Source organism: Humulus lupulus, chromosome 9, assembly GCF_963169125.1.
Source record: "Humulus lupulus chromosome 9, drHumLupu1.1, whole genome shotgun sequence".
Classification (NCBI taxonomy): domain Eukaryota; kingdom Viridiplantae; phylum Streptophyta; class Magnoliopsida; order Rosales; family Cannabaceae; genus Humulus; species Humulus lupulus.
Window position 1 is genome coordinate 25,032,772 of NC_084801.1, and position 27,945 is coordinate 25,060,716.

The 27,945-nt window shown below is 40.2% G+C and overlaps 1 protein-coding gene across 3 annotated transcripts; it reads left to right on the forward strand.

Annotated features, from left to right (window-relative positions):
* The first annotated feature begins 22,582 nt into the window (after positions 1 to 22,582).
* On the forward strand, positions 22,583 to 27,842 carry LOC133801078 (probable LRR receptor-like serine/threonine-protein kinase At3g47570). Of its 3 annotated transcripts, none has more exons than XM_062239219.1 (3): positions 22,583 to 25,372; positions 25,801 to 26,282; positions 26,421 to 27,371. In XM_062239219.1, the coding sequence occupies exons 1-2, from the start codon at positions 22,675 to 22,677 to the stop codon at positions 26,277 to 26,279; spliced, it is 3,177 nt and encodes a 1,058-aa protein (XP_062095203.1). In that variant the 5' UTR covers positions 22,583 to 22,674; the 3' UTR covers positions 26,280 to 26,282; positions 26,421 to 27,371. The 3 variants fall into 3 exon arrangements, with proteins under 3 accessions (XP_062095203.1, XP_062095202.1, XP_062095201.1); XM_062239218.1 differs by having other exon boundaries at positions 26,460 to 27,371; XM_062239217.1 differs by lacking the exon at positions 26,421 to 27,371 and adding an exon at positions 27,378 to 27,842 and having other exon boundaries at positions 22,589 to 25,372.
* The last annotated feature ends 103 nt before the right edge of the window (positions 27,843 to 27,945 follow it).

Here is a 27,945-nt window from a genome sequence, read left to right on the forward strand (position 1 = left end):
CCTTCTTCTCCTCGGACCAACATGGTCCGAGCCTTCCTTTGCTCAACCAAGGTCCGATCGGACCTTGGACTCTTCTTTTACATATCACCACCTTGGACCCAAACGACCCAAGGTACCTCCTATGAGCATGTTCGATCGGACATAGTCCTCTCCTTTTCAATCAAAGCTCGATCGGGCATAGTCATCTCCTTGGACCAAAATGGTCCAAGGTACCCAAAAGCATCATGTCCGATCGGACACAACTTCCTTCTCCTCGGACCAAAGTGGTCCGAGGTATACTTCTCCTCCTCACCTCATTCAAGCCCAAGTGTACCTCTTCCACATCATACCCAATCGGCCATTATGTGGCTTTCCCCTTAGTAAAACTTGAGCCTTGGTCATTCCCTTTGAACTCATTCGAACCAAGCTTAACAAGAGGTCCCCTAAGCTTAGGTCCGATCGGACCTATTGCTTTTATACTTTGAACCAAAATTCAAACCTCCCCTTCAACTTCTTGGACTTGGCTCCAATTTAATAAGGGTCTTTAAACTGAGGTCTGAGCCAAGCAACCCCCAGTCCAAATATTCTCTTCGATCGGGCGTATCTGGCTTGACTATCTGTCTCATTCCTTAACTGATGTATTGGGCCATTACTAAGCCAGATCACCCCACTAACTCATGCCATGTGTCAATTTCACTGCCACGTCATTCTTTTCAAATTTTTGGGATAACATTTGCCCCCAAAGTTTATTATATGACTCATTCACGTAATAAACTTTTTCTCCCGCTGACGTCATTATAAAAAATAATAACTGTTCATCTTCATGCAGCAGACCCACGATCACTGCAAAAATCCACCCATGATCGTGGAGGAAAAAAAAAAAATCCCAGAATACCAAAGGTCCAAAAAGTAAATAAAAAACCCACTTTTTTTCCTTTAAATATCCCCACTCTACACTCTCTTCTTCACATATACAAAAATCACTCTAAAAAACCCTTCACCTTCTCACTTGGCCGAAACTCCCAAGGAACCCATCATCTTGCCGATTTCAAAAGCTTCAAGGGGAGTTCTTCATCTTCAAGCATCCTCCAAGCAAACTCAAAGTTCTCCAACCTTGGGTAAGTCTTCTTCTCCATGCCTCTTAGATTGCTACATTTTTTTTTTTTCAGAAATTCTCAAAAAATGCCATGGCCGAAAATGCTTGTGTGCCTTGAATGTTCTTGAAGTTCTTGAGAATGTTTTGTACAATGTGTTTGCTTGTTGCTTTGATGAGGTTTGTGGCATGGGTAACCCGAATTTCTTCTATTTTCGTAGGAATTTCAAGACATTTTGGCTATTTTGACATGAACATGAATATGGGTTTTAAGGGTTTTGATAGTGTAATGGGTTTTTAAGAACATGAAGAAAACCTTTCATTTTTATACTTTGATCTTGTTTTTTGTTTGTGTAAATGATGGAATGTGTTTGAGACTAGGGATTTTTAGGGCTTTGTCTATTTGGTTCGGATTCAAGGTAGGCAAAGTATGCCATTTAGGGACCATTTTTTACATAATTTTGCCCAGAAATTCTGGGCATAAACGTGTGGTCCGATCGGACCACACTTTGTCTTCATCGTGAGCCCATGTTCGATCGGGGATGATGAAGTATGGTCAAGCTTGAGGCGTGCGTCTCTTCTGAACGAGGTGAGACAACCACTCTCGATCGGGCCTTGAAAAGCTTCAGACAAGCGTGTGGTCCGATCGGACCACACGCTCCTTCCTTTGCTTTTAAACGCCCAAGTCTTTAATAGCCAATTCTGAACCTCCCTAGACACCCATGCCCGATCGAACCTGACTTGTTGCTGCTGGCTGGGAGCTTAGGAGGCACGAGGCACACCAGGCGGACTTGGATCGTGGGTGCGTGTCTTCTCCTCGGGCGTGCTACGCCCGATCGGACGTCCTGGGGTCTTCGCGTGAGGCTCGTGCGGTGGCGAGGCAAGACGTCTCCTGGCTAGAATTTGTCCGATCGGACCAAGTGCACTTTGCTCTGGGCTCGCGTGGATGCACGGTTCCTTGACCCATGGGCTCTGAACGCCTCTTTTGGTCATGCCCACTTAATGCCTCTAGGCATCCGATCGGAGGTATAAACCACTTAGTGCCTCTAGCTCCTCCTGTTTGTCATGCTCGTTGTGTCCCAATTGGAAAAGGAATAGGATCTGAGCTTTCTGAAGTAGTCAATTGCTCTGCTAGAACAGGATTGGATATGTTAACTAAACACTATGCTGAAGCAATTGGATTTGAAATTGTGTTCTTCTTGCCTGACAGTGAGGAAGATTTTGCTTCCTACACTGAATTTCTTTGTTATTTAGGTGCCAAAAATAGGGCTGGTGTTGCCAAGTTTGATGATGGGACCACCTTATTTTTAGTACCCCCTTCAGAATTTTTAACGGTATAAAACCATCCCTTTGAGCCTAAAATGTGGTCCGATCGGACCACACCTAAATCCTTAGACCTTGGCTTCTTTTCCTTCCAAATATATAACCAACCTCTCCCCATTTTTTATTCATTTTTGTAGATGAATCGCTCTGACTATAGGGGAGGTGACAATCATACGGACTCCGAATCATCCGCCCCGCAAACAATCGAGACTCCCTTGAATAGCGACTCCTCACCAGGCTCGTCTACTGGTTACACTCCAGAGGATCATCTTCGCCGCTTCAAGCAGATCCTCCCTCGCTCAGCCTTATATCTTCTCCACGAGGAACAATTCCTTCGACAGGCTTCTCAGTCGACAATGAGGGTGAAGCAATCTAACAGGCTTCCTCAGGAACACGACCCGCAGGTTGCCCGCAGAGCAGTACAGAAGGTGGTAAAGCGCAATCAAACCAGCACTACCACAGCTTCAAGAAAGCCTTCTCTGAAATTTGCTACCGCGATCCAGGATTTGGCTGTCCAGAAGCCACGTGATGAGGGAGAAGAAGAACCCTCCTGGTTCGTTGCCGAAGCTTCAAAACTTAGTCCCGCGCTATTCCAGAAACACATTGAAGCTTTAGGCTTGAGCGGGGCAAACGTGACGTGTCCGGGCTCGCATCAAAGAGCCAATAGGCCCGGGGAAGGTACTGCGCCTGGTCCAGGCACCATGTGCACGCTGGAGCAACACTCCCGCTGCACATCTATTTCCGGTCTGTAGCAGACTACTTCAACGTCTCCCCATTTCAGATCACACTGAATGGGATCCAGGCACTCTCTGCGCTATTCATCCTTTACTTCCTGAATGGTTGGGACGAGCCCACCCCTCATGAGGTGCATTACCTGTTTGATCTTCGGACCAATCCTTCCCACAACAACTCAGGCTTCTTCCACTTCTATCACAGGCACAGGGGGACTACATATCTCAACGGCATCTCCCACAAATCAAACGCCGGGAAGTATCATAAGGAATACTTCCTCACATTGGATATTGAGGCCAACAACTTGGCTTTTACGCGCTCGGGTCCATTTGAGCGACCATTGCCTACTGAAGAGATGTTTAGGCGGGCCAAAAAGTTGGCTAACATGAGTCTTGAAGAGAAGGATGTGAAAAGGTTGGTCACGTTGGACTTCCTTCAGATGGTGGGTCTGGTGCCATGTGACCAGGATCTGGCGGTGGACAGTACCACCAGGGAGAACGACACACCTGATCAGTCTAATGAGGGCACGGAGCTAGTGACTGATCGGCCCTCTCCTGGGCCTTCTCCACTTTCTCGCAGACCTGGCGACCTAGTCATTAGAGAGCCTGATCCTCAGCGCAAATCTACTATTCCCGCTCAGCCTGGGAAAGGAAAAGCTATCCAGGTTAATGGGGAACTTAGCTCATCCTCGGACGACGAGGATGAGTTCCTTGATCAGATCCTCAACGCAGGTAACACATGTCTAGTGAAAATAGGAATATTTTTGATAATCGGTAATTAGAGAGTAACACAATTGTAGCATACACTTGTACACGTTTCATTATGTTTATTTCTCTAACAATCTTGTTTTTTCATCCTTTGCAGATTCAGACATGTTCAGAGAGTGCGTTGCTTCAAAGAGGAAAACTGGTGATGGAAGTGGCTCTATGCCTCCACAGAAGATTCAGAAGGTAGCGCCGCCCAGTCAAGGGAGGCAACCTGAGGGACCGACTACACTTCCGCCATTGACCCCCTCTTCCCTTCCTTCTTCTGCGAGCCTAACTCCTACTCACTAGGGTAGTTCGAGCGAGCTTTTTCGTGCTGTTAGCGACCTGGGCAAGGGGCTTCTTGAGGAGATTGGCCATGATGCATCGAAGCTTCAAAGCCTAGACTCCTACCCTCAACTTAGTGTCGAAGTTGTCTTGAAGAGAGGACTCGCTCAATTGATGAAGGTAAGCATTTTTTCTTGAGACACTTTGTTATTAGTATTTTTACTTGTACTAACCTTTTGTCTTCCATGCAGTCACTTGTCACCATTGGTCATGCTCAGCTCCGAGCCGTAGACTACAAGGAGTTGATCAAGGTGCAGAACGATCAACTGGTGGAGGCCAAGTCCAAGCTGGAGCAAGCAGAGAGAACTGTAGCTGAACGGGACGAGTCTCTCAAAAAGCAGGCTCAAAATAATGCTTCCTTGACAACTCAATTGGAGAAGCAATCCCTCGATATTAAAGAGTTAGTTCGAGACAATGAGAGGTTGATCAGCGAGAACGAAGAGCTGAAGCAAGAAAAAGAGCTTGACTTGATTCGCTTTGAGGAGGCCAGTTTTGACTGCTTTTATAAGGTCTGGAAGCTGAACAAGCCTCTTAATCTTGATTGTTTCTCCAAGGAGGCCCAGGCAGAGGAGCTTGCCAGATGTGAAGCAAGGGTCGCTGAAGAAGCTGCCAATCCTCCTGCACTCACCCCCACCTGCTCTGCTTTATCATTCCGAGCGAGAGGAGCAGCTGATGCAGAGGAGGGAGTCGATCAATCCTCTAGAGGAGCTCGTCTGTGACTCCCTCTTGTAGTTCATCACAGTCTACTTTACTTTGTATTTTGTTGCTCGAACTAGTGAGCTATTTTGACATTTAGCACTTTACTCTTTCCTTGTTGACAACTTCAAACTTTTAAGTTTTTATTGTGCATAGCAAAGTTTTTAGATGCCTTTAGTTTCACATGAGAATTTAGTTTTTTAACTTAGAAATTTTTACCATTCCATGAGTTCACACTAAATATACTTCCTCATGCTCTAACTTTTTATGAGCATAAATTTCTTATTACACGAATATCAGTTTCTAACTTAAACTTTGAAAAATTCTAAGTTACTTAAGCTTTGTAAAACAAGTTAGCTTAACGGCTATTTTAGACTTCCAAACTTACAAGTCAGCCCAAAAACAAACATATTTGCTCGTGCTCTTATTGCCTGTGTTGAAATACATACCAGTATACCCTATGTGCCCCCCAAGTGATTGAGGGTTGATAAATCCTTGATCACTTGCTACTTGATCGAATTTGTTCGAGTAGTTACTACTCGTGAAACACATAAAATATACGAACATATATCAGTAGTTGACCACTACAAAAATATTATTTAAACGTTGGTCCTTCATGCTATGATACCGACCAGTTGAACACTGTCCAGTATATATTTACACTTAGTTTTTAGAAGACTTGTTTTGTTTAAGTCATTATGACAGTTGAACACTGCCAAGCAAAAATAATCAACACATATGCAAAGTTTGTAGCAAGGTGCGACCACGCTGCGCGTGGTCTCTTTTATTACTCGTAATAATAAATGACATAACGTGTCTAACAACGAGTTCCAAACAAAATAACATTGTTCAAAATAATGTGACTGGGTAGCAAATAACCAGTTCACAAACAAAAAACTTAAATAACAAGTTAAGCACTTGATACAAAGCTACTACTTTGCAAGTAGTATTTATTGGTAATATTTTCTCAAGTGCTCGCCATTCCAGTAGTTTCTGATCAGCTCCCCATTCAACCGAGCAAGCTTGTAAGTGCCGGGCGGTAAGACTTGTTCAATTTGATACAGTCCTTCCCAGTTTGGTCCTAGCACACCAGCTGCTGGGTCTCTAACAAATACCTTCCTTAGGACCAAATCTCCAACCTGGAACTTTCGGTCCCGTACTCTGGAATTGAAGTAGCGTGCCACTTTTTGCTGATGAGCTGCTACTCTGAGGCTTGCTTCCTCTCTCCTCTCTTCGAGGAAGTCCAATGATTCTGCCAACAACTGATGGTTCTCCTCTTGGTTGTAAACGGTCCTTCTATGAGAGGGTGGGTCTATCTCCACAGGTAACATGGATTCATACCCATATGCTAAAGAGAACGGGGTATGGCCAGTTGCCGTCTGAGCGGTAGTCCTATATGACCAAAGGACCTCTGGTAACTCATCTGCCCAAGCACCCTTAGCTTGCTCCAGGCTCTTTTTTAAAGTGTCCTTCAATGTTTTGTTCACCGCTTCGACCTGCCCATTGGCTTGAGGATGGGCAACCGAGGAGAAAATTTTGGTGATGCCATGCCAAGTGCAAAAATCGGTAAATATGTCGCTGTCAAACTGGGTGCCATTGTCAGACACTATCTTCTTAGGCAGACCATAGCGACATATTATGTTTTTAACAACAAAATCCAACACTTTCTTTGATGTGATCGTGGCTAATGGCTCGGCCTCAGTCCATTTAGTAAAATAATCTACCGCGACCACTGCGAACTACACTCCTCCCTTTCCTTTGGGTAACTTCCTGATCAGATCAATGCCCCACACTGCAAAAGGCCACGGACTTTGCATTTGCTTCAAAAGATTTGGGGGTGCTCTGGGTACTTTAGAAAATCTTTGGCATTTGTCACACCTTTTCACATATTCCATAGAGTCCTCGTTCATAGTAGGCCAGAAAAATCCTTGCCTCAAGATCTTTTTAGATAGACTCTGCCCCCCAGCATGATCTCCACAAAACCCCTCATGCACCTCAGCTAATAAGTTCTTTGACTGGTCGGGAGTTATGCACCTAAGGAGAGGTAAGGAGTATCCTCTCCTATATAACACTCCATCCACCATGGTGTATCTAGCAGCTTGCCTCATAACTTTCCTTGCTTCATTACGACCATCTGGGAGTGTCCCTTGCTCAAGGTAAGCAATGATGGGGGTCATCCAGGTGTCGACTATCGTAATCGGCATGGCCTCTTGTCTATCAATGCTTGGCTCTGCCAAGTACTCTACTGGAACTATATTCAGTGTTTCGGCATCTTTCGCACTTGCAAGCTTTGCTAGAGCATCAGCATTGGAATTCTGCTCCCTTGGTACTAGTTTGATGGTATACTCCTCGAACTGGGCTAGCAAATCTTTAGTTTTGTTTAAGTATGCCACCATGCGTAGGCCCCTTGCCTGGTACTCCCCCAATACTTGATAAACCACCAATTGAGAATCACTGTTTATCTCCACCGACCGGGCACGTACATCTCTAGCCAGTCGCAAGCCTGCTAAGAGGGCCTCATACTCCGCTTTGTTATTAGAAGCATTGAATCCGAATCTCAGTGCACAATGAATTCGGTGCTTCTCTGGTGTGACTAGTATAATCCCAGCTCCTGAATGGTGCTCGTTCGACAATCCATCAACGAAAAGTTGCCAAGCAGGGAGTTCTTCTTTTAACCCAGTAACATTCTCCTGCTGGTCAGGGACCTCAACGATTCCGGTACACTCAGCTATGAAATCTGCCAAGGCTTGACCTTTAATAGCAGTCCTTGGTTGGTACTTGATTTCAAACTGGCCTAGCTCGACCGCCCATTTAAGTAGCCGACCAGACGACTCCGGCTTTTGCAAAACTTGGCGAAGAGGCTGGTCAGTGAGGACCTTGATGGGGTGTGCTTGGAAATACGGCCTCAACTTTCGTGATGCAAGTACCAAGTAGTAAGCCAACTTCTCAATCATGGGATATCGGGACTCCGCTCCTATCAAACGCTTGCTAACGTAATACACTGGGTGCTGCACCTTATCCTCCTCACGTACTAAGGTAGCACTAACAGCGTGTTCCGTGACTGCTAGATATATAAATAGGTCCTCTCCATCAACTGGCTTAGAAAGAACAGGAGGTTGAGCCAAATGTTCCTTTATCGCTTGGAAAGCTTGTTCACACTCTGTGGTCCACTCGAACTTCTTGCCTCCTTTAAGCAGGTTAAAAAACGGGACGCACTTGTCTGTTGATTTTGAAACGAACCTGCTTAGAGCCACAATCCGCCCAGTCATGCTTTGCACCTCCTTAATTCTTGTCGGAGACTTCATCTCTATGAGAGCCTTGATCTTCTTTGGGTTTGCCTCTATTCCTCGGGAGTTGACAATAAACCCAAGGAATTTCCCAGAACCCACTCCAAATGAACACTTGAGGGGGTTTAACTTCATGTTATACTTCCTCAAGATTGCAAAGCACTCCTCTAAGTCTCCCACGTGCCCCCCAGCTTCCTTCGACTTCACCAGCATATCATCTACGTATACCTCCATGCTCTTGCCGATTAAGTCACGAAACATGCCATTCACCAAGCGCTGGTAGGTAGCTCCTGCATTCTTTAACCCGAAGGGCATCACTCTATAGCAATAGAGCCCTATATCCGTTCGGAAGCTGGTATGCTCTTCATCAGGAGGATGCATGCTGATTTGGTTGTATCCCGAATATGCGTCCATGAAGGACAAGGTCTCGTGACCAGAGGTTGCATCCACCAACTGGTCTATTCTTGGTAAAGGAAAACAATCCTTCGGGCATGCTTTGTTTAGATCAGTAAAATCTACACAAGTCCTCCAATTTCCATTGGGTTTAGGCACCAAGACTGGGTTTGAAACCCAAGCTGGGTAGTATGCCTCTCTAATAAACCCATTCTCCTTCAACCGCTCTACCTCCTCCTTAAGAGCCTTTGCTCGGTCCTTGTCAAGCAACCTCCTCTTCTGCTGTACCGCTGGATACCTTTCATCCACGTTGAGCACGTGGCTGATCACAGTTGGTGAGATACCCACCATATCCTTGTGAGACCAGGTGAAGACATCTTGATTCCTTCGCAAGAACTCTATCAGCTGTACTCTCACCTCAGCTTTCAACTTCTTCCCAATCTTGACCCCTCTTGTCGGGTCATTCTCATCTATAGGGACCTCCTCTAACTCCTCGGACGGTCCCACATCACTCTCATAATCCCCAAAGCGAGGATCAATATCTCTTCCCTCGCTTTGGGCAACGCCCTATTTGGTGACTTCATCACCTGATGGGGTCTTCTGCTCTTTCAAACTAGGAGTGCTCTCCTGGCCACACTCCTTCAACACTTCTTCATCGTTCATTACTACAAGATTATGGTCTACATCCATCTCATCCACTTCCTCTCTTTCAACGCATACAATCATGTTGTTCTCCTTGGCACCTTTCTTTGCCTTAGCTATGGAGGCATTATAACACTCCCTAGCTTCCCTTTCGTCTCCTTGGACGCAGCCTATGCCAGCGCTGGTCGGGAACTTCATAGAGAGGTGCCAAATTGAAACTACCGCATGCAAGTTGGTGAGTAGTGGTCGACCAATAACCACATTGTAGGTAGACGGGCAGTCAACAATCAAAAATTCAGTCATCACGGTTTCATGCTTGGGAGCTTCCCCCGTGGTGACTGGTAACTTTATTGTCCCAGCTGGTGATAGTCCCTCTCCAGTAAACCCATAAATTACGTGAGAGCATGGCTTCAAGTCATTGATGGATAGCTTCATTTTTTCAAAATAGGACTTATAAATAATGTTTACGGAGCTTCCCGTATCAACCAGACATCTTTTCACCTTCACGTTAGCTATTTGAACTGTCACTACAAGAGGGTCATTGTGAGGATACCTCACGTGTTTAGCATCGTCCTCAGTGAAAGTGAGGGACTCACTTTCATACCTTGGGTTCTTTGATGGTCTCTCCTCCACCGTCATAACCTCGGATGTGGACGCTGCCTCCAACTCATGACGAAGGGTGCGAGCATATCTCTCTCTCGCCTTGTTGCTATCACCAGCAAGATGTGGTCCTCCACATATTGTATCTAGTGTGAAGTCCACAGGTTCAGGTTGCAAAGGTGGGGACCGTTGCCGCTTGAACCCAGGATTATTGCTGCTTCCCTCTCCCTGGGTCTTCTCTGCCTTATACTTTTTTAGTTTCCCCGAACGGAGGAGAAACTCTATCTCATCCTTAAGGTGATTACACTCATTCGTGTCGTGACCATAGTCTCCATGGAAATGACAGAACTTGTTCTTATCCCTCTTACTCATTTCCTTCTTGATTGGAGGGGGTCTTCGGTAAGGGACCTCCTGATGGCTGGCTAGATAGATCTCCGCTCGGGTTGCCGAAAGAGTAGTGTAGTTGGTGAATCGAGGTTCGTACTTCGTAGGTTTGTCATTCGACCCAGACTTAGCTTTTTTCTCACTGCGGCGGTCAGACCCGTTATTCCCACGTTTCTTACTACCGCCTTGATCATTTCCGCTATCTTTTGGAGTATCCTCTGATCCACTTGGGTTGTTCAACCCGTTTTCTCCTTTCTCAATGGCATCATCTAACTTCATGTACTTATCTGCACGGTCTAAAAACTGTTGTAAAGTTGAAATTGGATGGCGGTGAATGCTGTCCCACAAAGGACTTCGATAAATAATACCCGAGGAGATTGCAACCATCTTCCCTTCATCTCCAACTGCGGTAGCCCGATTGGCTTCTCTCATAAACCTTTGAATGTAGTTCTTGAGAGACTCATCTTTGCCTTGCATAATATCCACCAAGTGGTTGGCATAAACAGGAGGGGTTCGGGCAGTGCTGAACTGCCTGCAGAACTCCTTCCTAAAGCTCTCCCAAGAGGTGATGGAGTCGGGTTTGAACTTCCAGTACCACTCCTGGGCAGTGTCTGACAAGGTGGTGGGGAAGACTCTACAGCGGTAGTCATCACTCACCCCAAGCAGCTCCATCTGTTCTTCGAACTTTCCAACGTGTCTCACCGGGTCTGCCTTTTCTGTATAAACTGGCAATACCGGCGCTTTGTATTTCCTTGGTGGTTGGGCTACTCTTATTCTAGCACAAAAAGGGCTACCACTTCTGTGGTCTATCGGATCAATAATTGGCTGTTTTGACAAACTTTGGATTGCCGTCGTTAAAGCATCAAGCTGGGCTTGGATGCCTGGGGCTACTGCTGGGGACGCACTCTCGGGACCGTTTAGTCGGGCACTCCTATCCGGCGTATCAACATCGAGTATTTCGACTCGGCTGGTAGGACGGGTTGGCTCCTGCATTTCGACCGGAACGGTCCTCCTTCTGTCATCAATGACGTCCCTTAGGTCCTTCTGAGCAGTGTTCTTTCCCAACCGGTCGAACACCGTACTCCGAGTCCTCTCGGAAGGTCTACTAGGTGGAGCGTGCTCTTTGCCATTACGCTGGTTGGGATGCCGTGGTGGCTTTCCCGTTTGAGCCGGTTGATCCTCTCCTCCTCGTCGGTTATTATTCTTCTCCTTCGACTGGTTGGAGTGGTAACTGTCAGCTTCATCACGCCCATGTCCATCTTTGAAGTGGGAAGTCTCCTTGCCACGAGGAGCTTTGTTGTGCCCCTGCTCAGAAGGTGTTTTCTTACTGCCAGACTTATGACTCCCTGACCTGGAAGTCTCTGATCTGTGGCTCCTTAAGGGGGTCTTAGAATTCCCCCTTTGGGTAGAGGCAGTGCGCGATCGTACTCCCTCTTCCTCATGACCAGGTGGGTTACCATCATTCCTACCTGGCCTATCAGTTTTCTTATGACCAGCCTCTGTGGTCCTTGCCTCTGGGGTGGGTGTCACCCCAGGCACAGCTTGAGCGTTGGCTTGGGTTAATTGCGTAGCTGCCTCCAATGCAAGTGCAGCTTCGCGATGTCGCCTACCAGCCTCCTCTTACTGTCGACGGATCTCCTCGCTCCTAGCGTCCATCTCTCGTCTCTGCTTGGCCATTTCCTCAGCAAAGGCCTCCTGCCTAGCATTGAACTGGCCCAATTCCTCCTGGAACGCGCTCATGGTCTCTTGAAGCTCCTCAACTTCAGGAGCTACATCCTCAAGCACGACCCTGGGCTCATTCTCACGATCTTGAACGCTGGGGCCTTCCGATCTTGCATGCTCCCTGGAGGTGCTTGCCCTCTTGGAGGCCGCGGTGGTGTTCTTAGGCGCCATATCGCTTTAGGGACTCTCTGTTTTCTCTTCAGGCTCTCAATGAAAGCACCAAAATGTTGACTATAAATTTAGCCAACGACGTAAGAACGTCAACTACGAAAAACCTTCAAGAGAATTATAAACGACAACAGACAGTTTTTATCAATGAAAGTAAATAACACGAGATTTTATAGTGGTTCAGCCCCGATGATCGGTAATAGCCTAATCCACTTAGAGATTTTATTATGTATTCACACTCAAGATCAGATGAACCGTGTCAACTGAGTTTCTTCAGTGTGAAATATTCCAGAATACAAAAAGGGGTTCTCTCAGGGAAAACACTTTCTCTCTCTAGAACACAGGTTCACTCTTAATTTTTGCCAAAAGTCCTTTTACGATCTTCCCAAGTCTCTATTTATAGACCTGGGATTCTCAACTGATATCCCCTTTAGATAGGGATATTCCATTATTTACCTAATATTTATATTACAAAATAAGCATTCAAAATATAACTGATCCCTAAATTCAAGTGAGGATTGAGTGATTCCCAGATGCTTGGACCAATTCTCACTGAAGTAGTTTCGGGCAGTTTGACGTAGTCTGTCATGCATGTGGACTACTCTTCAAGCTTTACGTAGGTCAAAGGTGGTATGTGCATGGTTCTCCTCGGACCAAAGGTCAAGTACATTTGGCTCTCCTCGGACTAAGGTCGTCCGAGGGTACTTACTTTGCTTCTTACCTCGGGCACACTCAAGGTATACTCCTTCATTGTGTCCGATCGGACACAATGGTTGTCTTCTTTGGCTTAAGGTGGTTCAAACCACCCTATTTGACTCCTTCAGTCAAGCTCCGATCGGACCTTGCACTTTCCTCCTCGGACAAGGTGGTCCGAGCCATCTTTCTTGCCATCTCCTTGGAGCAAGATGGTTCAAGGCACCCCTTCAGGCGTCTTGTTCGATCGGGCACAATGCCCCTCTTCTCGGACCTAAATGGTCCGAGCCTTCTTCGTTCAACCAAGGTCCGATCGGACCTTGGTCCTTTCTCTTCGGACCAAGGTGGTCCGAGCCACCACTTACATTTCCTTGGACCAAAATGGTCCAAGGTACTCCACAAGCACCATGTCCGATCGGACACATCCTTCTTCTCCTCTAACCAACATGGTTCGAGCCTTCCTTTGCTCAACCAAGGTCCGATCGGACCTTGGACTCTTCTTTTACATATCACCACCTTGGACCCAAACGACCCAAGGTACCTCCTATGAGCATGTTCGATCGGACATAGTCCTCTCCTTTTCAATCAAAGCTCGATCGGGCATAGTCATCTCCTTGGACCAAAATGGTCCAAGGTACCCAAAAGCATCATGTCCGATCGGACACAACTTCCTTCTCCTCGGACCAAAGTGGTCCGAGGTATACTTCTCCTCCTCACCTCATTCAAGCCCAAGTGTACCTCTTCCACATCATACCCGATCGGCCATTATGTGGCTTTCCCCTTAGTAAAACTTGAGCCTTGGTCATTCCCTTTGAACTCATTCGAACCAAGCTTAACAAGAGGTCCCCTAAGCTTAGGTCCGATCGGACCTATTGCTTTTATACTTTGAACCAAAATTCAAACCTCCCCTTCAACTTCTTGGACTTGGCTCCAATTTAATAAGGGTCTTTAAACTGAGGTCTGAGCCAAGCAACCCCCAGTCCAAATATTCTCTTCGATCGGGCGTATCTGGCTTGACTATCTGTCTCATTCCTTAACTGATGTATTGGGCCATTACTAAGCCAGATCACCCCACTAACTCATGCCATGTGTCAATTTCACTGCCACGTCATTCTTTTCAAATTTTTGGGATAACAGCTATCATATTGAAGGAAGCCCTATGTTGCTAGCATTCCCGATTAAATAGTCCTGGTTCCGTTGCCTATTCCTAACAAAACCCTCAGTATGAGGGGCATAAGTAAAAAATGGAGGCGTTTTAACTTGCCCTGAGATGCTAGCTTCAGGAGCTCCAGTACTGGGTTCCCTCCCCTTGAGAAAGGCATCCAGATCCTCAGATATGGCCTGCTCTGCAAGGTGCACGACGTTTGGCCTTCAACCTCTCTGCGTCTGCATTGACCACGGCCTCCACTGCCTCAATATGAATGAGGGCCAACTCTTCCCTCAGAGTAGGTTCCCTCTCACATTGCATTCCTCAGAGATTGGGGGCGTCTATTGATTGATGTGCGGCAAGCAACCTGGCCAGCCGAATATTCTCCATGCTCACTAACCCCCCCCCCCCCCCCCCCCCACGTCCAGATCTTTGGCATTGAAGGTGGCAAATTGTTTCTTCCGGTCCAAGATGAACTTATTCGTCTGGGTCTGAGCATATAGACCTGTTCAAAGGAACTTGAATATCTAATGAAAGATAAAAAGAAAAATGATGAAGCATAGAGTGGGAAAGGAAAACTTACCCACACGCTAAAATTCCAGCACTAAAGTGGGATTCTTCTCCAGGAGGAACCTGGATGTCATAAACCAATAGTGTCTGACACCTGGAGGGTGTTTCTAGGTGTTGGATGGAGCCAGACTGACATTATGACTCTTCAATATGCAAAACCTGTCCCGCGTCTTATCCTTGGAGTTCAGTTGCGGTTCCAACCGATAGTAATATAGCACCTCCACGGGGGTTGGCTCTGCCATGTCCTTCCAGGCGCAGAACACATGCCTCCTCGTGAGCAACTTGTACGCTTGGGGTAGGAGTTGGAACGACGCGATTCCCACGAACCTGAGGAATCGCGCAAAATAGTCGTGAAGCCGGAGACTAGATCCCGCACTAATGTGGCGTGTGCTCTAGGCCCTGAATACACCCACTCTAGTGTGGGCCTTTTCATCCTTCTAGGCCAACCTGTTGAAGAAGAGCCCCGAAGTCAACTCTACCTTGAAGGATTTATCCAACTCATTCAGTATCCAGTAGTTCTGGAACTCGTTTGTCTTTGCATCCATTTCCCATGTGTTGCCAGTGGGAAGCTTATGCCCCTTCAGGATGACTAGGCTCACATTGACAGCATCATCCGGGTAAAGTGTAATGATGTGAGCCATGTTCAGAGAGCTGGAAGCGAAAAGAAAAGCAAGAACCAAGCAGTTAGCACCTAAGCTGAAGAAAAATGGTTAAGGCACGGGGATTCTCCTAAACTGCTTGGAGAGGTCCCCTCCGGACACTGCTCTGGGAACAACCAAGGTCCCAGGAGCATGAGTTAGGAACTAAAAGAAAAATATCTTTGCAAAGGAAAACTAATTCAACCGGACGGTTTTGAGGCATTCAGGTTCGTCGATTCAAAGCGGCCCAGCTCGCTCCACTAGTCACAGTTTATCTTAGGAAAGAAATTTCACTTAGAAGTTTCTTTATTATTCATCATTACCTAGAACCACCCGACACAGTGTTTGAGGCCCTAACAACCACATGATCGCGAAGGAAATATAATAATAGAAAATAATAATGGAAAACAAAGAAGTGGCCAAAAACTTACTGGAGAAACTTGAACCTGAGATTTGTTGGTGAAGAGTCGGGAACGTCGGCAAACACTCAGTCTTGAACTTGGGGAGGCGGTAGAACAACTCGTCGATATTCTCAGAAGGGTCGTCCAGGGTGAAGTTTCCCTTTTGATGAACGAAGAGTGGGTTTGATGGAAATAGTTGGGCTCGAAAATGCAGTAAACATTGGAAAATTTCGTTTGCAATTTCAGACATTCAAGGTCTTTGCTCTCTGCTCTCTAGTTCGTAAATTCAGAATCAGTAAAAATTAGGGAGAAGAGTCCACTGGCATATTCATAGGAGAGAAATTTGACATCCGTGCCTTTCCAATCCAACGATTCGCATTGGATATCCCTAGAAAAAACACATATAACGGTTCCAGATAACACATGTACGTTAATTAGCCCAATCAAGTGTTAAAACATCAATTCGTCAATCCGCAATCTGCGCCGTTCTTATCCAACGACTCATTGAATATCCCAAGAAAAACACATCTGATGGTTCCGGATGACACAGGTAGCCAACTCGAGTGATAAAAGCGTCGTTTCACCTAGATGGGACGCCTCGAAAAAAGTGCTGACATCCATCAGTCACCTAGGACCACAAATGAATTTCCCCACGTCTTTTGGGCGCGAGTGGCACCAATGTACCTTTCACCTAAGGACACGTGCCCAACTCATTGGGAATCCGAAAGGTTGGGGATTACTCCGTTGGCCCCCAAGGTATTGAACCAGGACTTAGGTAAATGAACTGGGACGTAGGTATTTAATCCTGGACTCAGGTGATTGAACCAGGATGAAGAGGCAAATCTCCACCGCACAAGCATGGATGAAGACTTGGGGGGTAAATGTTGTCCATATTTTCCACCAAGGACACATGGCATTGTCAAGTGGGCCTCATGAATTCTCAGGAGAGGCCCGAAACCAACCAAGACCCAGCAAACACTGAACTATCAGAAGGTTGAAGGCCCAAACCCATCCTAGGTCTAGTAACTAGAGAATGATTCCAAGTATAACGAGAACCCGGACCTGAGATGAGGGCCCGAACCAATGTCATGAGCTCACACAACTTCGATCCTCCGAGATGTAGATCGTTATGGTGGATATCCCAGTCCAAGGGGCAATCCCATCATGTGGGATCCGGATGGAGTTTCTGGATCCATCCTCACATTACAACTCACCACCATGATATACTCTTTAGTCTGTCGTAACTTATTGATGTCCACCTTGGTAAATGAATCCGGGCCATACGTCCTGGTAGAACAAGATTAGTTCTTAATATAGCTGACGTGTCCCTGAGAAATTCGGCAGTTGGTCTCCTCAATTAACCTGCAAAAGGAGTACGCACGGAACGTACAATGTTCCTAGGGATCGGTACTACCACTTCTCTGATAGATCCTGTCCCCGAATCCCCCTGACGGCTCATGCACACCACTCCATATTAATGTACAAAGGGCAACTGTAATGTTCTACCACGCTTAAGCCGGCCCGGTGGGCCTAGACTAGATATTCTGTAATCACGTTATACAGTTGTATTATAGCTCTGTTAGAGAGCAATTATGCTTAAATCTTTATTGGGCCTGGATTAGTCCGTCCCAAGCTACATGACCACCTATAAATAGGGTCATTAGTGCACTGTAGCGATGATCTGACTTTTCATGCATACAAAAACGTTGTTGAACATGTTGAAAACCCCCATTGTTAAACTCTTTAGAACTCAATACAATTGACTCGTGGACTAAGACTCATTAACGTCTCAACCACGTAAAAATTTTGATCTTGTTTATTTCCTTTCCTTTCTTACTAGTTCTTATTTATTGATATATTCATAGTTTCTGAAAAACTTAACTAAACAATAGTGATACCAGAAAATTGGAGTGAGGGAGAGAGTGAAAGAGTAGCAGTACTGATTGTGTGTAGTTTTGCCGTTGAAAATGAAAATAATGAGAGTACACAGTGACATACTTATATTTAAATATATATCCATGTATTAGTTTGTGTATAAATAATTAATATATGTACACGATTCATCATGTTCCACGGCCTTTCTTTGTTCCATTTAAATATATTTCATTTTTGTTGTTTTGAGCATAGCAATCGGTCTTCTCTATTGGAGTATTTTATTAATAGATATACCAATTAGAAATGACCCGCCTTAATTTTACAGTCGAATTTTATAAAGAGGTGGGTACTCTACTAGTGTTCTTTTCTGATGCTTTAAATATAGGTTCAAGAATCCATACTTAGTATTTCAAAAGTTATGAAAAAGGACTTATGTAGGAAATTTCTTATGAGATTTCTTCCTACTTTCGTTCATGGATAATAATACGTGCATTTAAAATATGTATCAAAATATTACACACAATAATGTAATAGTTTTTAATAACTATTCATATTTATTTAAGATGATACCATTTGTTTTTTTTTTTAATCAGTGATGTGAGATATTATATTTTGATGCATATATTTGAAATTACTTTAACCAAAATCAGATTCAAGTATTAGTTTGTTCTATTTTGCATAACACAAGAGTATAATTGTCATTTAGTAAAATAGAGTGGCCAAAATAGTATGATCCTTTTGGAAGTGCTAAATAATTGATTTTTGTTTCTTAATGTTTAATGAGGATGTTTATGCTAATTCATCAAAATAATATTTTGGCAATAATTAAATATTTAAGAGCAGTGAGAAGAGAATAAACAAGAATGCCAATATTCTCACTATTCTTCATATTTTACACACGTAATGGATTTGATTCTATTTTCTGTATTCTTTTATATCGAGCCACTCAAGACCAGTCAACTTATTTGGAATGGTAATTTCTTTGCCATTTTGGCTCTTCAGTTTAAACCTATTACCAAGTTTGATCTTAAGTTTCAAAAAAATTAAAATAAACCTACATTGTTTTAAATAGTAAAAATATGGTCCCATTCCCTTATTTTTAGTAAAATACTCACTTAAAATTTCATATATTTAGTTTTTATTATATAAATATTATGTTATTTTAAGAAATTTATTGTGTTTGTCAAGAAATTTCAACTAAAAGTAAGCATAAGGAGTCACATTTTTATTGTTTAAAATAATAAGTTAAATTTGGTATTGGGCCTAAACAGAGAGCTAAAATAGTCTTTTTTTTTATTATTTTTTTTCTACAAGTGTATTAATTATTTTTAGGGATTTTTTTTTTCATAAATATGGCTTTTTGGCCATTAATATGCAAAAATATGGTAATTAAACTTTTCTTAGTTTGTATGGACAAATTTAATTAAAAAAAATATGGGGAAAAAATATGGCATAATAATAATTTTTTTTACAAAAATATGGGAAAAAATCCCATAAAAGGGAATACAAGTTTTAAAAAGCCATAAAATAATACTTGTAAAAAAAACTATCTTTTTGAAAACTTTATTAAAAAACTCATATAAAATGTAATTTTCACTTTTTTTTATTGGTTAGAAATGAACAAAATTGTAACATGACATTCTCATAAATTGATTATTTTATCTTCTTATTTGAATTATTTATCCTTTTTTTTTTTTAAAGATGGTGAATTATGAAGAATATAAGAAGGGTAATTTGATGAGTTCATATGGAAAGTGGATAAAAATTTAATTAACTTAGATAAATGCCTAAATATTATTAATTTAAGTATTTATTGAGTTTTCCTTTAAAATTATGTTGCCGGGTTATTTTTTTTTAATTGTTTTTTAAGATGAGAGTAATAAAAATAAATGTTTTCATCAAACCGAAAATTATAGAAGTCAATAATCTAGGGAAATTTTTTATTTCTTCATAATAGTTATATTAAATGAATAACAAAAGTAAATAAATATTGTGTTTTTGTAACCCTCATTAAAGTGTTATATTAACTTTAGCATATGATTTTTTTTTTTTGAAGAATTTAGTATACGAATTTTGACTACATGTTTTTTTTTTCTTTTTTGTTTTAAATTTAACCATATTTTATTTATAAATTGAAGTGAAATGTTTCTATTTTAATTTTTACAGAATAGTAGATGATATAATGTAAGCAAGATAATTTTGTTATTGCGAGGACCCACAAATTCTCCTCAAAGGAGTACCCTAAGCCTGATTATGATTATTTGGAAGAATATTAATGTAGTGTGCGAGTTTGAAATGTTGAGAAAGATAATGGGTTACAACTTAAGTATACTCCTTACATTTTTGTCTACAATAATTTCTGCCTTTTACTCTTTTGCGTGGTGCGTTTTACTATTTCATCAAAGAAATTCTGTACTTCAATTCTTTCCTTTGCTTATTCAAATATGCTCCAACGTATCAACTGGTATGAAGACTTTTTATTTTTTAAAAGAACTTCATTAAAGAAGGGAGCAATAATTACAATAGCAAAGAGGAAAATTCTCTAGCCAAGTACAATTAAGGGTTTTTGAGACCAAAATGAGCTAATACATGGACAACCTTGTTTGACTCTCTTCTTGAATGGAAGATCCTAGTTTATTTTTGGAATAAATTCTCTAGTGCAACTCCTAAAAAATACACTGGTGCATTCCATTTTGTAGTTATTTAGGATATTTTATAAATTTTCAGAAAATTTTGAATTATTTAATGTGTGAGAATTATAGTTTAAATAACTTATTGCACTTGCTTGTTTCATTCTTTTTTACAGTCTGATTTCATAATTTCTTAAGATTTAATGTCCTAAATAATTACAGTGATTACCATCATATAATTGGTGTTATAACTTATGCACTTAACAAAAGATATATACTAAAGTGTATTACTTTTAGGAGTTGCACCAGATTATTTTCCTATTAGTTGGAAAGGTAATTTATCCAGTTGGCTCCTTATTTATATATATCTCTTCTATATAATATAAGTGTGTAGATAACAGAAATTTTTGGTTTTAACCGTTTTTTATTTTTTTTGTTAACTTTAACAAAATATTCTTATATATAACGAAATAGTCTTATATATAACAAAACATTCTTATATTTAACGGTAGATTGTAGACACGGGTTAAACTTAAATCAAATTAAATAAATAAACAAATTAAAGTAAGATATATTTTGGAGATATTTTACAATGACAATTATTTAAAAATAATAAAAACCATACGTTTTATAATTTAAATAAAATTTAATTAAACTTAAACTTAAACTTCAAGTATTACAATAATATCATATATTAAACATAATATCATCTACTATCAACTAGAAACAAACTTCTTTTAAACAAAAAAGCTAGCAACAAACTTAAATTTAAAATTTATGCATAATATTAGTATGATATTAAACATATAATATATAATATCTTGTTGTCATTGTCAAATTCAAAAACTAGAACAAATATAAATTTAAACAAAAATTAATTAATTAATTAAAATATGATATTTTAAATAATTAAATCATATTTATTTAAAAATAATAAAGTCATACATATCATTTTTTTTATCTTATAAATTTGTGTGATTATAGTTTATTTTTTATCAAGTGATTGAAGCTCTTTTTCTTCATCAAATTCACCAAAGGGCATTGCGAGTTACATTAGAAACTAAAAATAGTTGGTGTATGTATACTACTCTACACTATGACTTTTTATATTCTTATTTTATTCTATTATTAATTTCTTTTTAAATATTATTGTAATTTATATATATGTCATGTAGCCATGTAAATATATATATATATGGCATTGTTGTGTTTATATGTCATATATGTAGAGATTATTTATATAAATATTTATATATACTATGTAACTGTAATTCATTATTTGATATATTAAAAAAATAAACCGATTTTTATTAAAATTACAGATAATGTTTTGCCCTAATTTTTTAATACATTTATGTCATACATTATAGTAAACATATTTTATTTATTTTTATGATATTGTTTATTTAGTTTATATAATAATTAAAAAATAATAAAAATAAATTCATGCTTGAATAAACATGTTTATAACTTTTAAACTAAGCAAACGTGCATTGCAATTTATTTTTACCTAGTATATATTTATTTAGGACAATTCTCATATATGGGCTTCACTTTAAGCCGTACTGGTGAGGCTCTCAGTGTTCGAGAACAGTTTTTGACGCGATTTTTTTTATGACCGTGTATATTGTAGTAGTTTAGAGCATCCTGCAAATTTTTAGAAAATTCTGAATAGTTTACACTACCGAAAACTAGGTTAAAACATGTTTTTTCCACGCGCATAAAAAAAATTAGTCACCCGTGCAACATGTTTGAACTTAGTTTTCGGTACTGTAAATTATTCAAAATTTTATAGAAAATTTGCAGGATGCTCTAAATGGCTACAATATACACGGTCATAAAAAAAATCGCGCCGAAAACTGTTCACGGATCGAGAACAATGAAAGCCGCACCGGTAAAATTTAGAATGAAACCCTAAGAGAATTGTCATATATATTTATAATGTCCTTCTATATAACACTTTTTGTTTTCCTCCTTCTCAACCCTTTTAAACAAAATCCCTTATAAAATATTAACATTTGTTTTCACACACCTTCTAAAAAGTAGTACAAAATTACTCGTATAACTAATTCAAAAATGAATTTCACCTTTATAAATATTAATCATTCAAAAAAAAAAAAAAATTAAGGAATTTTTTTCTTTATATGTTTTTTTTTTTTAAAAATTTAAGTGATTTTTTTCAAAATATAATATTTGATCATGATGTGATTGATTTTGGCTGATCAACCTAGAAAAGTCAATACAAAATCAACTTAATAAAAGAAAAATTAATTGTAGATGATATAATGTGATGTGAGAGGTGTAAATGTTGGGATAGATAATGGATTAGAACTCAAGTATACCCCACTTTTGACTAGAATAATTTCTACGTCTTGCTCAATTTGAGGTTTCAATTCTTTCCTTTGCTCTATTCAATCAAATATGCTCCAACGTATCAACTGGTATGAAGACTTTTTAGAAAAGAAAATTGCAGTATCTTCTACTTAATGTTTTTAACTTTTTATTTTTTTTTATCTTAATTTATTGTGATATTAAGGTTTAATAACCAACCTCCATTTTCATATATATAACTGTGGCTTCAGCATATCCTACTCCTACCATTCATTAGCCATGAAACTTAAGAGCCCCATCACTTCTTATGTTTTTTGGCTTACTTTTTCGTTCCTGCATTTGATGGTGTCATTCGAAGCCATGACCAATGCATTAGGAAATGAAACTGACAGATTTGCTTTGCTCAAATTTAAAGAGTCAGTCTCCTCTGACCCTTATGCAGTGTTGAGATCCTGGAATGATTCCATTCACTTCTGCAACTGGAATGGAATCACTTGCGGTCACAAGCACCAAAGGATAACAGCCTTAGAATTAGGTGACTGTAAGTTAAGAGGTACTGTATCACCTTACATTAGAAACCTCACATTCTTGAGGATCATCGACCTAACAAACAATAGCTTCTTTGGTGAAATCCCACACCGAGTTTTTCATTTACCTCGATTGCAATATTTGGGTCTCAGTCACAACATGTTGGAAGGTGAACTGTTTGCATTGGACCTGAGTTATTGCTTGGAACTAAGGGAGTTAGATCTTGAAGACACCATACTTACAGGGTTCATTCCCAAAGAACTTGGCTCTTTGACCAAGCTTTTTCGGATCAATCTTCAGACGAACAACCTCACAGGAGAAATTCCACCTACCCTGGCAAATATTTCATCACTTGAAGAGTTTAATGTAATAGACAACACTCTGGTAGGTACTGTTCCGAAAGAGTTTGGCAAGTTGGAAATGTTGAAAGTCTTTGCAGTAGGGTCTAATGACCTGTCTGGTATGATTCCTCCCTCTCTTTACAACATATCATCTTTGATCAGTTTCTCAACTACAGATAACCAATTCAAAGGCACTTTGCCTCCCCACGTAGGCCTTCAACTTCCCAATCTCGAAGAATTTGTTATGGGTGGTAATGAGTTCTCTGGGACAATCCCAGAGTCATTTTCGAATGCTTCTAAGCTTGAAATACTTGATGTTTCTGAAAATCATTTTGTGGGAAAAGTTCCAGCCAGTTTTGGGGTCAACCTTCCACATCTTAGGTCACTCAATTTAGAGATAAATCAGTTAGGAAAGAACTTGCCTAATAGCTTGGATTTTATCGCATCTTTAAAAAACTGTAGTCAAATGGAAATGTTGTCCCTGGCATATAACAACTTTGGAGGTCCTTTACCAAAATCTTTAGCCAATTTGTCAGCTCAAATCACCCAACTTTATCTTGGAGGGAATCAAATATCTGGAATTATTCCTCCAGCATTAAAAAATCTGGTCAACTTAATCCTTTTAACCATGGAGAATAATCTTCTCGAAGGTGTCATTCCGACTTCTTTGGGGAAGCTAAGGCTCTTGCAAATGCTACTGTTGAATGGGAATGCATTATCAGGAGAAATCCCCTCATCCTTAGGAAACCTCACACAACTCTCAGAGCTTAATTTATCAGAAAACAATTTTAATGGAAGCATAACTCCAAATATTGTTGACTGCCAAAGGCTGCAGAAACTTGACCTTTCAAAAAATAGTCTAAGTGGAACTATTCCCAAAGAAGTTTTTGGTTTTCCTTCACTTCTTGAACTGGACTTATCACGAAACTCACTCAGTGGTAGCCTACCAACAGAAGTGGGCAAGCTTAAGACTATCACTAAACTTAACCTCTCTGAAAACAGTTTGACCGGTGAAATTCCAAACACAATTGGAGGTTGTAGCCGTCTGGAATCAGTTTCCCTACGAGGGAACTTCTTGCACGGAATTCTTCCTTCTTCTTTGGCTTCTCTTAGAGGTCTACTTTACCTAGATCTTTCAAGAAACAACTTGACAGGAAATATTTCTAAAGATTTACAAAATCTTCGATTCTTGCATTATTTGAATCTTTCTTTCAATGGGCTGGAGGGAGAGGTGCCAGAGAAAGGAGTCTTTAGAAATGCTACCGCAATATCAGTTGTTGGAAATACTAGGCTTTGTGGTGGGGTACCAAAGCTGCAACTTCCAAGATGTCGAAAAACCATAGAATCCAAACAAGGAAAGAGAATAGATCTCAAACTGATAATCATAATTGTTTGTGTGATTGCATTTCTCTTTCTATTTGCATCATTATCATTTCTGTTTTGGAGGAGGAAATCAACAAGGAGATCATCACCATCTAATTCTGAACTCTCATCAATCAGCTTTCTTTCAAAGGTTTCATACCAGACTTTATACCAGGCAACCAATGGATTCTCTCAAAGCATGTTGATTGGAACAGGTAGCTTCGGCTCTGTATACAAAGGCATACTTGGTCAAGAAGGAAATGCAGTTGCTGTAAAGGTCCTCAATCTAAACCAGAAAGGAGCTTCCAAGAGTTTCATTGCTGAATGCAAAGCGTTGAGAAATATTCGACACCGAAATCTTGTTAAGATCTTGACATGCTGCTCCAGCATGGATTTCAATGGGAATGAGTTTAAGGCTTTAGTCTTTGAGTATATGACAAATGGGAGCCTAGATAAGTGGTTACATAGTGTGGCCGATGGAGAAAACCAATCAAGGGGTTTGAAGTTTTTTCAGAGACTAACTATTGCTAGTGATGTGGCCTCTGCAATATGTTATCTTCATGATCATTGTGACCATCCGATCATTCATTGTGACTTGAAACCAAGCAATGTTCTTCTTGACGATGAAATGGTTGCTCATGTAAGTGATTTTGGATTAGCTAGGCTGATCTTTAACACCAATCAAATGTCTGAAACTCAATCTAGCACAATTGGAATGAAAGGCACCATTGGCTATGTACCTCCAGGTAATAATTCAACTCTACATAGTTTTATTTCTCAAAAAAATATAGATAAGTGAATTGAGATTATTGTCAAAGAATCAAACTAGCTTGCTATTACAAAAATAATACACAAATAATGACTTATCATTTAATTTTGAGCTAGAGTGGATTGACGTACATTTCTTAGAATAATAGTATTTAGTATCTAAATACATTCCCTTTGGACAATGTAACTTGCCGTAACTAATGAAATTTACACAGGAGAAGTTAATAAATGGGAATTGGCTAAAACCATTTAATGCATAACAAGACATTATCCTCTTCTCCTTTTCAACATTAACAGAAGTTGGAAACACAAAAATATTGAATCTCTAGAATTATATGTCATGTCTAAAACCATTATTTAGAACATAGAAACTTCAAGTTTAACATTATCTTTTTATAAGTTGCAGAGTACGCGATGGGCAGTGAGCCATCAAAGCAAGGGGATATGTATAGTTATGGGATCTTAGTGTTGGAGATGTTCACAGGAAGGAGCCCAACGGATGAGTCATTCAAAGACGATCTCAATCTCCATAACTTTGTTAAGATGGCATTGCCAGAAAGAGTTGTTCAAGTCGTGGACTTTGCTCTTCTCCGTAGAGAAGTTGAAGAAACCATAGTAAGAAGACAAAACTACAACAACAATAGAAGAACAAATGAAATTTTCACAGGAGAAATTATTATTAGTTTTGACAACACAAATCAGATAAGCAGTAATCTGTGTAAGTGCTTGATTTCAATCTTGGAGATTGGACTTGCATGTTCAAAAGATTCACCACATGAACGAATGAACATAGGAGATGTGATCAAGGAGCTACAACATATAAAAAATGCTTATGTTAGCCTTGCGAGACAAGAACATAGACAAAGGACCAGACCAACTAATTAATAGGTAATATAATCGAACATAATTACTTGCATTAGCTTTTACTTTATTCCAATTGCATACCAAAACAGTAAAACATATTAGAAGAATTATCTCATACTGATTTGTCCTACTATTTTGTTCCTTCTTTAATGACTTGTCTAGCTACTATATCCACACACTGACTAGTGAGTTGCACAGCAGGAGAATGAAACTTTCTTTAAGGAACTCAGATTAATGGTGAAGATCTCTCCTATGTATCATTTTCACGAATAGGTTTCAGCATTTGTACTCAGATCAATTTTCCTGTGAATTTTTAGTATTTTGCATCTAAATATGTTCTGAATTTTTATTTATTCAGTTTGTTTTCTATTGTCAAGCATATTGAGTAATATGTAAATGTGCTTCACAGAAGCACATACTCCATATTTTTGTTGCAACTGAATCAAAATGTTCTACATGTGTTCTATAAAATCCATATTGACTCATTTAACTCATTGAAAACTTATTTTGGAAGCTAGAAACATAAAGCAAATATAAAAAAAAAAACTTGGTGTAAATAAGTAGTGGTTGATATGGTTAGGGAATTGTTCTCTTTACTAAACAGGAGGCAACAAGATTTGTCTTTCAGCATTTACAGGCTAGTGGTGTAAATAAGTAGTGGTGTACATTGTCTTGTGAAAAAGCCTAACCTGATAACACATTGGTCAAAATGATTAGAGTTAATCTTGGGAACTTCAGTCAATTTTCATCATTTTGTAGCTCGTAGAAATTGAGGAAATTTTAGACAGCTCTTGGGATTCAAATAAGTTTTTTTTTTTAATTTTCCATTTCTCTAGGGAATTGTAAATATTGACTCTAATTATTAAGGATTGCATAAAGTCCAGGCTCAACTTGTTTACCAATTTTGTAAGTTAGATCTAGACTGTTTTAATATCGGGGAAACAATTGGTAGATTGTGGATCTCACTCCTTGGTATATAGACTAATTCAGCATCTGAATAGTGTGGACATTGATTTAAACAGAGTTTCAATGATTGGACTTTGTTTAGGTTTGTGGCAACCATGAACTCGTCTTTAAAAGAACTTGATTATTGTTGATTCTAGTATTTTTTGAAATCAGGGAAGGGTGCGAAGCAATGAACAGATCAGCATTGTCAACTTGAAAGCCTGAAATCCATCATCTCTCCGACCATAACCATTTTCTACTGGCTCAACCGATGTTTAGATAGATTTCAAAATGACAAGCCCAGATGGGCAATGTTGTATAACCCGGATCAACAATGGACTATTAGTCTAACCGTATAGACCGTTTTATGTCTAGAACTTATTTGGCGGTATGCCCTTGTATAGTTTCCCTTTTCATTTTTAATTGCATTTTGAGTATGTTGAAAAGCTGAGAGTGAAGACAGATGCATTAAGTAGTTAGCTTACTTATTTCTTGTTACTAGTTAGTTATACAGTCTGTTTTATTCTGTTTAGTTTTTGTTAAAGTCTTTTGTAACTATTTTACTCAAGTGTAATGACTTTATATATAATAAGACTTACTGTGACTTAGAGCCACAAAGCTTTAATCACGTTTCTTCAATTACTTTCATGGTATCACAGCCTTAGATCCTTCCTCCCCTTCTTTATTTTTATTTTCTTTCTTTCCCCTTCCCTTTCGTTCTAGTGCTTCTCTCAAGATTCCT

What these genes read in the sequence shown, in the direction of transcription:
- LOC133801078 (XM_062239219.1), top strand. Translation starts at nt 22,675, where the DNA reads ATGAAACTTAAGAGCCCCATCACTTCTTATGTTTTTTGGCTTACTTTT. An exon ending in CATTGGCTATGTACCTCCAG is followed by an intron (nt 25,373 to 25,800) that starts GTAATAATTCAA and finishes TATAAGTTGCAG; the next exon opens with AGTACGCGATGGGCAGTGAG.